Raw genomic sequence first — 11,877 nt, forward strand, 5'->3', positions numbered from 1 at the left:
TCACCCCCACCTTCCCCTCATTCATCTGGGGACCCTGCAACCTCTGACCCTCCTGGCTGCCCTTGCCTGGTGTCCCCTGTGGCTCCCACATGGTGCTGGGCTGGCTCTGCTTTCGGCAGGTGCTGGCAGTGCCATGGGTTCCCCCAAACACGTGGGCTCTGCCCACTCAGCCCTGCGCACCCGGGGTCCCCCGCGCTGCTCCTCTGTGGCTGAGCATCCCCGGGCTGCTCCCACCTCCCACCTCCTGTCTCTGATCCCCTCAAGCTCTTGGCCACGGTGCCTCACATCTTGGGGTGCACCCATTTGCCCTGTTTGTCGCAACGCTGGCGTGTTTGTACAGCACCCATCCTTCACCCACCTGAGGAGTCAAATCTCGTGGACGAGGCGCGGGGGACACACAGTCCCCGCGAACCACGGGGACACCCTGGCGAGCATCGCCCTGAGTGCTGCCACACCGAGGTGACCCAGGTTGTGGGGACACTATGCCCAGGCTGGCCTCAAGGTGGCAGTGGCCACCTTTGTCCCCAGGATTACCCGCAAGACGGGGGTGCCAGCGGGGCAGCACCCCAAGGTGGGAACACCACTGGAGCCCTGTGTCCCCAGCAGGGCAGGGAGGATGCTCGGGGGGGTGAGGGGCTGTGAGCTCCCTGGGCAGGGGCTGTGGCCCCTGTGGTTGAGGGACCATGGTCCCCATAAACAGGGGCTGTGGTCCCCACAAATGAGGGGTCACAGTCCCCATGGCCAAGGATCCTTGGCCTCTGTAGACAAAGGGATGTGACCCCATGGGTGAGGTGCCAGCTCCTCATGTCTGGGGGGCTGTAGCGGGCCTGAAGCCTGCGAGGGCGATGGAGAGGACGGGTGTGCGGCTGGCAGGGACGCGGGCAGGGACGCGGGCAGGGACGCTGGCTCGGGGCACCGCGGGCTCCTGCCCACGCCTCCGCCCGCCTCCAGCCCTGCCTCTCCGGGGCACTTTGCTCCCGGCGGCGGGAGCACGGCGCGGGCACTGGCATTACAGGACGGCCAAGGACAGTCCCCCCAGCCCCCAGCATGGCCCCCGGCCCCACGCAGGACAGGTGCACCCCAGGGGGGGCCCACTCCTGAGAGCCCCCCAGCCCAGGACCACAGGTGAGCCCATGCCAGGGGGGAGATGGTCCTGCCATGGCCATGCAAACCCAGCCAGGATTTGGGGGGGCCCTATGGGGAGCAGCTTTGGTCCCCCAAGGGATGGAGATGGGATTCCCAGGGCTGGGTGGGTGTGGGGGTCAGCTTGTTCTCCTCATTCCTAAATCGCTCCGTGCATCCTCCTCCCCAACGCACCACTGTCTCCATCACCGAGAGCCTTCATCCTTCCTGCTGCAGTCACATCCTCGCCTTCGCCTTTGTCTCCATCCCCACAAATCACTGCCTCCTCGCACGGCGAAGCTGCCCCTTGGGTGCTGCACTGTCAGGGTCCTGCCCTTCCCCAGGGAGCTGGGGGCACAGGGACAGCCCCCCAACCCTTCACTTCCCACCCCGCTGAGAAAGGGGGTCACCTCGGAGCAGGGTATGAGGGGGGGAGCAAGGGTGTCCCCGGGGAGGAGGCACCGGTGCCTGGGCAGCTCGTGCTTTGGCTGCTCTTGCAGTCAAATGGAAGGATCGAAAAAGAAATTAGGTCACGCTCCCCTTGTGCAGGGGCTTTGGCTGCACAAACCACGTGGCGATTAAGGACAAGGGTCCTTCTGCAGGATGTTTTGCATAATTTTCCCTTGTTTTGCAATTTCCCAGAGCTTAGGCAAGAAGAAAAGCCCTGTTTTTCCTCTGCTCCAGCAGCAGCCAGTCCTGGGCTCACCCAGCGCTCCGTCCCTTGGTGACCACTCACTCCCCTCCAAAATCCGCTCTCACCCCCTCTCTGAAACTCCTGCCCGTTACACCACGATCCCCGACCCCCGTCCCGTCCTGCCAGCGGGCAGGACTTTGGCTCCAGGGCAGAGTTTGCCTTCGCTGCCCTGCTCATTCCTGTCATCGATGCTTTTCCAACACTCCTGTATATTCCCAGGGCAGGGGGATGGCCATGGGCAAAGGATTCCCCAGCATCGCAGCCCTCACACATTCCCAAAACAGACAGGGCAGGAGCAAGCATCACCCCCCCAGCTCCGTGTCCTGTAAGGAGCCCAAGCGCTCAGCTCAGACCCCACCAGGGCTACAGTCGGTCCCTCCTTGGAAAGCCCATGGCCAGGTGGAGCCTCCATGGGGACGTCAGCGAGAAGCAGGAATGAGCTTGGTGGTGACGTGTCCTCGGGGTGGACTGATGTGAACAGTGCTTTAAAACACTGATTCTGACTGTGATTAAGATGAGGAAGCAGGAAACCTGCTGAGATAAAGCTTGCCAAATGTCGTCTTCTTTTGCTTTTTTAATTTTGGGTGGTTATCCTCGAAGGAAGCTTGCTTAGGAATGATTAAATCTCACTGCTGAGCGATGACCCTGCTCGAGCTTTATCCGCTGGCAGACCCTGGGTACCTGCGCTCTCCTCCAAGTTGCCCAGCACCACGCAGCTGCTCAGGCTCTTTTTTCTTTATGCGTATCTTACACCAGATTATTATTTATGTATTGGCTTCTTCATATCTTAGTTGTTTGTTGGCCTGTGCCGTGGGCATTGGCTTTGGTCGCTGAACCCTGCGGCACCTCCAGTCTGGTTGGGCTCAAGCCTTCATGCTCACTTGCACTTGGAGGTTAGAAGAGGAAAACAAATCTCCTGGTGCCTCGTGTCCTCAGCAGCGTCTTGGCTTGGGGACAAGCAGCCGCTGGGCTGGGACCAGCACAACCAGCACAGCACCGCTGCTGGCACCAGCACCCTGAGGCTCAGGGTTCCGTACCGGCTGGTTTTTCCCCCCGATTCTGGGAAAACAGAGCAAATTCTTCCCACTGTTAATGTTTGATCAGGACCTGCCTGTTGCTCTCTGAACTCCTCCTGGCAATAAAGCCAGGCAGCCGCCCGCGCCCGCTGCAGCAGGGAGGAACTTGCTGGAGTTTGATGTGAGCCCGAAGCTGCGGCTCAGCCCACAATTCAAACAGGGAGCGTGCGGGCGTGTGTGACACCGAGGGACCGGTCCTGCCTGCCCATCTGCCTGCTGCGTCATTTATGATCATCTCTGTAAACCCAGGGATGTCTCTCGAGGCTCCGCAGGGATGGATGCAGCTCGGCTGACCCCATGGATACGCCCTGAGGGATGTTCCTGCCGAGGGAGCTTGTCACGAGATGCCACCAGGATGCACGTCTCTGGGGTGAAAGCGAGGGGGATAATGAGGGAGCCAAGGGATGGAGGACCCTGAGAGGACGCAGCCTTCTGCCCTGTACCACCAACACCAGCATCATCTCCCCAAACCCCGAGTTCTCCTGGTGACATCACCTCCTGGGTGAGCTCCGGACCAACAGAAACTGGAGACAGACCAGCGCTCCCTCCATCAGATATGGGCTGGGCTACACCCGTGTCTCTGCCTACAGCACGGTGGGTGCTCCTACCCCCAGGTTACTCATCTGAGCATCCATCCTCACCACCAAAAGCTCCAAACTCGCTTTGCCAGGAATGGTGGTGAGTGTGAAGGGTCCAGGGCTGGGCAGCTCCACTGTGCTTTGCTGGACACCCTGATGGTGGCAGAGGGTCCCTCTTCCCCTTGGCTCTGAACTGTCAGCATCCTGAGGGTTGAACGCAGCCCTTTAACAGCTCATCCCTGCGCCCCAGCCCTGGGGACTGATTTGCCAGGAGGACACGGATCCTTTGTCCTGACACTGTGTGAGGGGACCCATCCTGCCTTGCACTGTCCTGGGCTGGGACTTGGCTCCGGCGCAGCTCCTCTCCGCAGGGCTTAGCTCATCCCTCTCCTACAGAGAATACCGGCAGCTGGAGGCCCCTCGCCGCTCAGGGACGCTCTCTCCCAAAGGCTCCTTTTACAACCCCCTGAGGATTTCTCCCGGCCATAATATTCCCCCAGACAAGCCTTTCTTCTCCTCCTGCCTTTCTTCTGTCAAGGAGCCCCTCTGGGACCAGCAGAATTGTCAGGATGGTGCCAATTAGGCTGAGCTGGCACCAGCTGGGGGCTCCTGTTCCTCATAAGGGTCTCATTGTTCGCCGCGCCGTGGGGCTGCTGGCCGGCGGGGCCGGCTCGGTCCGTCTGTCCCCGGCACGCTTCCCGGCTCCCTGCGGCGCTGGTGTCACTGCGAGCGGCTCCAAGGGATGATGGATGGGTGTCACTGCGGGGGCTGCGAAGGGGGGGTTTGTCAAGCCTCCCTCGGCTCCCCCGCGAACTGAGAAGAAACAGAGGAACCATCAAAGTGGCCGGAGCTCCTGGAGGGAGGGGGGAAATCTGGCATCTTTGGCTCCTTTCCACGCTTTGTGCCTGACAATGGTCAGGATCAGCAACTAATGCGCTTTTATTAACCGCTCCCCTAGATCTGGCTCAGAGAACATGGCCACTTCGGTGAGGACCTTCCCAGTCACCCTGTGGACGCCGACACCAGAGGGAAACATCACGGTGGTGCCCGAGGCAAACTGCGTCTTCAACGAGGAGTTCAAGTACATCCTGCTGCCCGTCTCCTACGGCATCGTCTTCGTGGTGGGGCTGCCCCTCAACTCCTGGGCCCTGTGGATGTTCATCTCCAAAATGAGGCCCTGGAACGCCACCACCACCTACATGTTCAACCTGGCTGTCTCCGACACGCTCTACGTCCTCTCCCTCCCCACCCTGGTCTACTATTATGCCGACCGCAACAACTGGCCCTTTGGGAAATGGCTCTGCAAGGTCGTGCGCTTCCTCTTCTATGCCAACCTCTACAGCAGCATCCTCTTCCTCACGTGTATCAGCATCCACCGCTACGTGGGCATCTGCCACCCCATCCGCTCTCTGAAGTGGGTGAAGACCAAGCACGCCCGCATCATTTGCGTGGGTGCCTGGCTCGTCGTCACCATCTGCCTCATCCCCAACCTCGTCTTTGTCACCACCAGCTCCAAGGGCAACAGCACCGTGTGCCACGACACCACCAAGCCCGAGGAGTTCGACCATTACGTGCACTACAGCTCCTCCGTCATGGCCCTCCTCTTCGGTGTCCCCTTCCTGGTGATCGTCCTGTGCTACTGCCTGATGGCCAAGAGACTCTGCAAGTCCAGCTTCTCCACCCCCAGCCCCCGCATGCCCTCCTACAAGAAGCGCTCCATCAAGATGATCGTCATCGTGCTCACAGTCTTTGCCATCTGCTTCATGCCCTTCCACATCACCCGGACCCTGTACTACACCTCCCGCTACTTCCAAGCCGACTGCCAGACCCTCAACATCATCAACTTCACCTACAAGATCACTCGGCCCCTGGCCAGCATCAACAGCTGCCTCGACCCCATCTTGTACTTCATGGCTGGGGACAAGTACCGGGGGCGGCTGCGCCGGGGGCCAGCCCAGCGCCTCCAGCATGTGCCCGCGTACAGCCTGGCCCTGGTGTCCTCCTCCACAGACAACGTTGTGGGTGGCAGCCATGCTGCCAGTGATGCCAGAGGGATGGGGACAGCACGGAGCAGAGATGGGCGCTGAGGGGCCAATGGGGGGGTCACAGTAACCTTGCCCCTGGGCTTCATGGGTCACAGCCCCTCCGGTTCTGTGTGGGTACCCTGGCACACCCAGGTCCCCAAAGCTGACGTGCCCCTGCCCAGACTCCGTGGGGGCAGAGACCACAGGGCCAGTGGCCATGAGATTTGTCCCAGCCCTGGGATGTCGTGGGAGAAGGGTGCGGGTGCCACCAGGGCAGGACAACCACAGGTACCTTGTGGGAACAGGGAGGATGCTGAGAAAGCTGTTTTGGGAACACAGGCTGGTGTCCCATCCCAGGACGCTTCTGGGGACACGGGGAGTCACTAAGAGAAGGGACACTGGTTCCTCTCTGGCATGCACAGCCCTTCCCATCTGCTTAACCATGATGTGCAGGACCAGACCAAGCCTGGGGAAGGCTCACGGGGATGTCCCTGTCACACTGCTGGCCTTGGGAGAGGGGAGGAGCGACATGGCATGGGGCACTCGCTGCCCGTCACTCCCTAATAAAGCCCCTTCCCCTTTCTCTGTGCCCAGACCTGTTTCTTCCCATAGCAGAAGAAAGAGCGATGAGACACCCACATAGACCCCAAAACGCATTTGAGAGCAGAGAAAAGCCACTGGTGCTGGGGCAGGTTCAGAGCAAGGGACCAGTACAGTGACACTTGCAGTGACGGAAGAGTCCTGGGGAATCTGCCTTTCTGGGTGTTTGCTTTCCAAATATTTACCCAGCCCTTTTGTTTGAGCGAGTTCCTGTGCAGCGAGGAACAGACCAGAGATTGCCATCAGTGCTGGCAACGGGACAGGACTGTCCCCACCACCAGTCCTCCCAGCACAGCCCTCATCATTGAGGTGTCACCCCAGTCACAACCATGTGGCACCAACCACAACCCACCAGGAGCTGCCCAGGTCACCTGTGGGAACAGAGGTCCCCAGGAATGTCACATCTCACCCTGTGTCCCCATCCCACAGCGAGACCCCGAGAGACGCTCACTCACCATTGAGCTGAAAGCAGAGAGAGAAGAGGATGTGCCTCCTCTGCCCAGTTAACCCAATAAGAGCAGCTGCTGCCCCTCACACCCCATTATATCTGATGGGGCCCAGGTGGACCCTGGAGCTGCTCGATTGCTCCTGGGAGGTGTAAAGGTCCCAGCCTGGAAATGGGAGTGAGGGGACACAGGAGGGTGACACGTCCCCCTGCACGGGGGTACAGTGGTGGTGCTGAAATCCAGCCCCCCAGCACACACAGCAGCAGTGGTTGGAAATCTGTATTGGGTACAGAGGTGGTAGAAAAGGCTCATCTGGGGCCAGAACTGCTCTTTGCCCAAGGCTATGTGGTCCACAGCTGAGGTCCCCAGGTCCAGGAGTGTCCCCCCTCCACCCCAGGGGGGATGTCTCCCCAGCCTCGTCCCACTCGCCATTGGGATGTCACCCCAAAGAGCCCATCCTGTTCCCTCCTCCCATGACACCCCCTCCCTCAGCTCACGGTGTCCTGGTTATCTTGGGGGGGGACCATGCCCATCGCTGGCCCCCAGCCTCGCACCAGCCCCCCCACATCAGCCCCACCTCCTCAGGGGACAGCTGTGTCACCCACAGCCCCTCCAAAGCGCTTTAGAGGGTGACCCTTTCCCAATCTCCCCCTCCCCTCGCTTCCTCCTCTCCTCCCACCTCCCACTCAGGATTTTCGGCCGGAGGAGCGGGGGGCCAGAGCGGGCACCGTCCCCCACGCGTCCTCTGTGCTGGGCGGCTGAAATCCCCACCCGCAAGAGCCAGCGCCACTGCGAGCCAGGCCCTGGCCACCGGCGCCGGCCGCGCTCAGAGGATGTGCAGCTCGTCCGTCTCTGCCATCCCGTACTTGGTCTTGTTCTCGTTGAAGAGCTTGAGCAGGGAGCGGACGTACATCTCGTGGTACATGTCAACCGTCTCCCGGCTGGGGTCCTCGATCTTGGGGACTGTCACCGGCTCCCCCACTGCCGGGAAGGGAGGAAAGTCAGGACGATGGTGTGGGGACCCACCCAGCTCACTGGAGACATGGGCTTAATGTTGTCTTCCAACATCACCCATCGATGGGTGTCCTCCTCCTCTGTCCCTCTGCCTTCTGGGGGTCACCCATGACACTCACCCACGGTGGTGATGGGTCTGGCGTAGGGGAGGAAGCCCCGGGAGCGGACGGAGGTGACACCCCGGCCATAGAACACACAGGGAGCGAAGCCCAACATCTTCTGGAAGCGCAGCTGGATGCTCCTCATCCAGCCGCCCTCCTCGAAGACCACCTGGCGGAACAGGTCGTTCTCCCCGAAGGAGAAGGAAGGGACGAGGTTGGCCCTGTGGAGGGGAGGTGGGGGACAGTGACAGGGCACGGGGACCCCCAGATCCCCACGTGGGGGGCGTCACCCTAGACCCACCCGTACTGCAGGGCCATGCGGACGAAGCCCTTGCGGTTCTTCAGGATGAGCGTGGTGACGCCGGGACGGCAGGAGAGGGACTCGGCCGCACCGCCAATGACAATGGCCACCGCGTTACCTGTGCCGTTCTGGGACAGCAGGTACCCGATGGCGCGACGTGTCACCGGGCACAGGCCTGCGGTGGGGACGGATCATTAGTGCTGTGGGACAGCACCCAGGGACGGGGACCCTGGAAGAGACCTCACAAGGGACCGTGTCTGGGGGGATAAGGCAAGGAACAGGGTAGGGGACAAGCTGGGGACAGGGCAGGGGACAAGATGGGGACAGGGCAAGGGCGCCCCCTGCTGCAGGAGAGCTCCCGGGGAAGGGTGGGGTCTCCCTGGGCTGCCAGGGTGCAGGTAGGGTGGAACTGGAGTTCGGGAAGGGTGCAGGCAGGGTGAAGCTGGAGTTTGGGCAGGGTGCAGGCAGGGTGCAGGCAGGGTGAAGCTGGAGTTTGGGCATGGTGCAGGCAGGGTGCAGGCAGGGTGAAGCTGGAGTTCAGGCAGGGTGCAGGCAGGGTGCAGGCAGGGTGACGCTGGAGTTTGGGCAAGGTGCAGGCAGGGTGCAGGCAGGGTGAAGCTGGAGTTCGGGCAGGGTGCAGGCAGGGTGCAGGCAGGGTGACGCTGGAGTTCAGGCAGGGTGCAGGCAGGGTGCAGGCAGCTGCCCGCAGCTGCTCACCCCCACTCATCAGGTACTCCCTGAAGAGGGGCAGGCGGAAATTGCCAGCCAGGGTGGTGAGGAAGGGCTGGATGCCCGGGAACATCTCCCTGAACCCCGTGGAGCCAGTGATGAAGTTGCAGAAGGCGCCGACGCAGAGGATGCCGTGGGGGTGGGAGCCGATGATGTAGTTGTGGCTGGGGGACAGGTCGTGCGTCTTCACCAGCTGCAGGGACAAAGATGGCGTCGTGGGGACATAATGCTGGTACCACTAGCACCTGCATATCCGTCCCATCCTGGCTCCGTGCATCGTACCTTCACAGGGAAATAATCCCGAAAATGCCTCCAGACAGGCCAGCGCCTCAGGCACGGCAGCCTCCTGCCACCTGCGAAGCGGGAAGGACGGCGGGAGGTGACACCCAGCCCAGTGTCACCCCCCCCAGACCCGCTGCATCCCTCTTCCCATCGCGAAGATGGGGAAGGGGAGAGGAGGGAAGGTGCAGGCGGGACGTGGTGCTCCCCATTTGCCACACCAGAGAAAATGGGGGGACCTCGCACCCCACCCGACTGCAGAGCTGGAGGGACGGGGCGCTGTGGCCGTCCCCACCTCTCTCCGGTGTGTCCCAGTCCAGGATGATCCAGGCCAGGTAGAGCGCAGAGATGGGCCAGAAGCTGGTGAACACCAGGTAGATGAGGAGCAGGAGGCTGACGGGTCCTGAGGGAGCCGGGGGTGAGCGGCTGTGGACCCCTGCGCTGGGACCCCCCAGAGGCTCCCGACTCACCCAGCAGCAGGAAGCTGAGCACCCACTGCAGCACGGAGAGGAGCTGGAGCCAAGAGCGCACGTCCCGCTGCGAGGGCCAGGGCGCGGCGAGCAGGGTGCGCAGGGCGCTGTGCACGCTGGCACGGCTCCCTGCGGGGGGACATGGCGGGTCATCCAGCGGTACCTGCGGCTGCTGGGGTTGGGGTACGGGGCTGAGGTGGGAAGTAAGATGGGAAGAATGTAGCTGTTGGGAGAGGAGGGATGGGATGGGAGAGAATGGGATAGGGTGGTAGTATGGAGGGTGTTGGTCTCTTAACCCAAGTAACAAGTGACAGAGTGAGAGGAAACGGCCTCAAGTTGCGCCAGGGGAGGTTGAGGTTGGATCTGGGGAACAATTTCTTCCCCAAAGGGCTGTGGGGCATTGGAACAGGCTGCCCAGGGCAGTGCTGGAGTCACCATCCCTGGAGGGTTGGACAGACGGACAGGAGGTTCTCAGGACATGGGGCAGTGCCAGGGGTGGGTTAATGGCTGGACTCAATGTTCTTGAAGGTCTCTTCCAACCAAAATGACTCTGTGATTCTGTGTATGGGATGGGGAGTGTTTGTCCCACAAAGCTCTGGCCTATGCCAGGAGGTGGCCCTGAGCAACCCCAGGCTGCTTTGGGCTCCACCCTCGCTCTGGGGGTGCAGCTGGCAGGTTGGGCACCCCCAGCCCAACGTGTCCATGACCCTTGGTGCACCAGTGGAGCCGAGCGTGGTGGCACATCCAGCACCTTCCCCGTGCCCTCTGCGGCGTGGTCAGGCTCACAGAGAATTGGGGCTTTCTCAGTGGTGTGGCAGGGAGGTGGGGCCAGAATTCACTCCCCAGCAAGCACCAAGGATGGTGGCCAGGGACCAAGCCGGCGTGCCCAAGGTTGCCCATCCCCACAGCCATCCCCGCCAAGCCCCATCTCCCCTGGGGGGCAGCGCAGCAGCCGCCCCTGTCCCTCCAGCTGACCTTGGTGAACCATTAACCACCCTGGGCCGGTCGCCAGGATCCAAACTCCACGCGCGGCCCCATCCCTCCTCCCGAAATGGCCCAGGGTGCCGGTCCCACCACTGCACCACTCCCGGCCAAAGGTCCAGTGCAGCCAGGACCACCGCCGCCAGCTATGGCGGCTCTCGTGCCACAAGAGCTTCTTTTTTTGGGAGAACAACCCAAAATCAGCATGTTGGCCAGAGAGATGTTTGAGTTGAGGTCGGAGCAGACCCGTCCCCATGGGCCCCCAGGCTGGAGACCCCCAGGGCAGAGAACAACCAAACTCCAGTTTTTCCTGGGGAAGGTTCAGCTCTTTCCTGGTGTTACCAACTTTCCAAAGCCCCCTTTTTTTAATTCCAGTGAAGGTGCAGAGCTCCGCCTGGCACATCTGTGCCTACCAGTTGCTTCTTTCAGTTCCTTTTTCTATCTGCCCCCCAAGCACTCCACCAATGCCCAGACCGCAGACAGAAAACGGAGAAGCCCCAGGGGCTGCGCTGCCAGCCCCGTCCGTCCGTGGCCACAGGAGCCGCTTCAAACCCTGCGGCCCGGGGCAACGAGTCAAAACGAAGGGGAATTTGCAGCGGTCTGGAGCGTTTTGCAGGAGTAACATTATCAAACACATTGTCAGAAATTTCATTCCTGTTGAGCAACTGTATGTTTTCCTCTGGTGCTGCTAACCCCAAATTGCTCCCAACGCCTCCCTTTCCCCTGAGCACTAATGACAGAAACCCACTAATTGTCTGACCAGCTCCTCACGTCGTAAGAGCATCAGAAACCGTTCAAACACGCTTGGGAAATATCTTACCGCTCAGGTTTTGGGAATAGGCTGCAATGATTGTTTTCATGGTGGTGAGTTCTGCGCCAGACCCCGGTTCAGCAGGTTAAAAGGCGAGTTTGGAAATCCCGGAGCTGCTTTAACCAGCTGATCCAAGGTAAACCAGCCGCTGCGGGAGTGGAGCCGCTCCGGCCCCAGCGTGCAGGGCGAGAAGAGCTGGTGGTGCTGGGGAGGATGAGGAGGGGCGCTGAGCGATGAAGAGCTGCTGGCGCGAGGGGCGGCTGCGGCTCCTCAGAACGTCACCGCTGCCCGCGCCGTGGGGGCTCGGCCGGAGCCGCCTTCCCCCGGGAATGGAGCCGTCTGGTATTTCACAAACCACTGTCATGCTCCGCCGGTGTGACTCCCCGCCAGAGCCGCCCGAAAACGTCATCCCGAAGCTCCCGCGGCGCGGGAATGGGTCCCAGCCCGGCACCGTCCCCTCGGAGGGACACCAGGGTCAGCCAGCCCTGCCAGCTCACCCACTGCTGCCTGGACAGGACTGGGGGGGAAAATGAGACAAGGAAACAAGAGCAGCACAAAAGTAGCAGAAGCAGCCCTGAGATGGGGCTTCAGGGCAACCGCTACATAAATGGTAAAAATCCACAGCTACTTCTCAGGATGAACCTCTCCAGG

General features: G+C 61.4%; 2 protein-coding genes across 6 annotated transcripts; one reads left to right on the plus strand and one right to left on the minus strand.

The window, feature by feature from the left end:
• The first annotated feature begins 952 nt into the window (after positions 1-952).
• On the plus strand, positions 953-6,075 carry P2RY4 (pyrimidinergic receptor P2Y4). 5 transcript variants are annotated; one of them, XM_071813616.1, is made up of 3 exons: positions 1,016-1,125; positions 3,142-3,486; positions 4,429-6,075. In XM_071813616.1, the coding sequence occupies exons 2-3, from the start codon at positions 3,449-3,451 to the stop codon at positions 5,555-5,557; spliced, it is 1,167 nt and encodes a 388-aa protein (XP_071669717.1). In that variant the 5' UTR covers positions 1,016-1,125; positions 3,142-3,448; the 3' UTR covers positions 5,558-6,075. The 5 variants fall into 5 exon arrangements, with proteins under 5 accessions (XP_065702741.1, XP_071669717.1, XP_071669716.1 ...); XM_065846669.2 differs by lacking the exon at positions 3,142-3,486 and having other exon boundaries at positions 953-1,125; XM_071813615.1 differs by lacking the exon at positions 1,016-1,125 and having other exon boundaries at positions 1,757-3,486.
• A 729-nt stretch (positions 6,076-6,804) lies between these two features.
• On the minus strand, positions 6,805-11,616 carry LOC136106239 (diacylglycerol O-acyltransferase 2-like). The gene is made up of 8 exons (XM_065846484.2): positions 11,236-11,616; positions 9,435-9,563; positions 9,260-9,367; positions 8,968-9,038; positions 8,674-8,878; positions 7,957-8,131; positions 7,674-7,876; positions 6,805-7,521 (listed from the first exon to the last, which is right to left on the minus strand). Exons 1-8 carry the CDS (start codon positions 11,273-11,275, stop codon positions 7,367-7,369), a joined length of 1,086 nt encoding a protein of 361 aa, XP_065702556.1. The 5' UTR covers positions 11,276-11,616; the 3' UTR covers positions 6,805-7,366.
• Positions 11,617-11,877: the final 261 nt, after the last annotated feature.

This window comes from Patagioenas fasciata, chromosome 11 (genome assembly GCF_037038585.1).
Source record: "Patagioenas fasciata isolate bPatFas1 chromosome 11, bPatFas1.hap1, whole genome shotgun sequence".
In the NCBI taxonomy this organism is placed as follows: Eukaryota; Metazoa; Chordata; class Aves; order Columbiformes; family Columbidae; genus Patagioenas; species Patagioenas fasciata.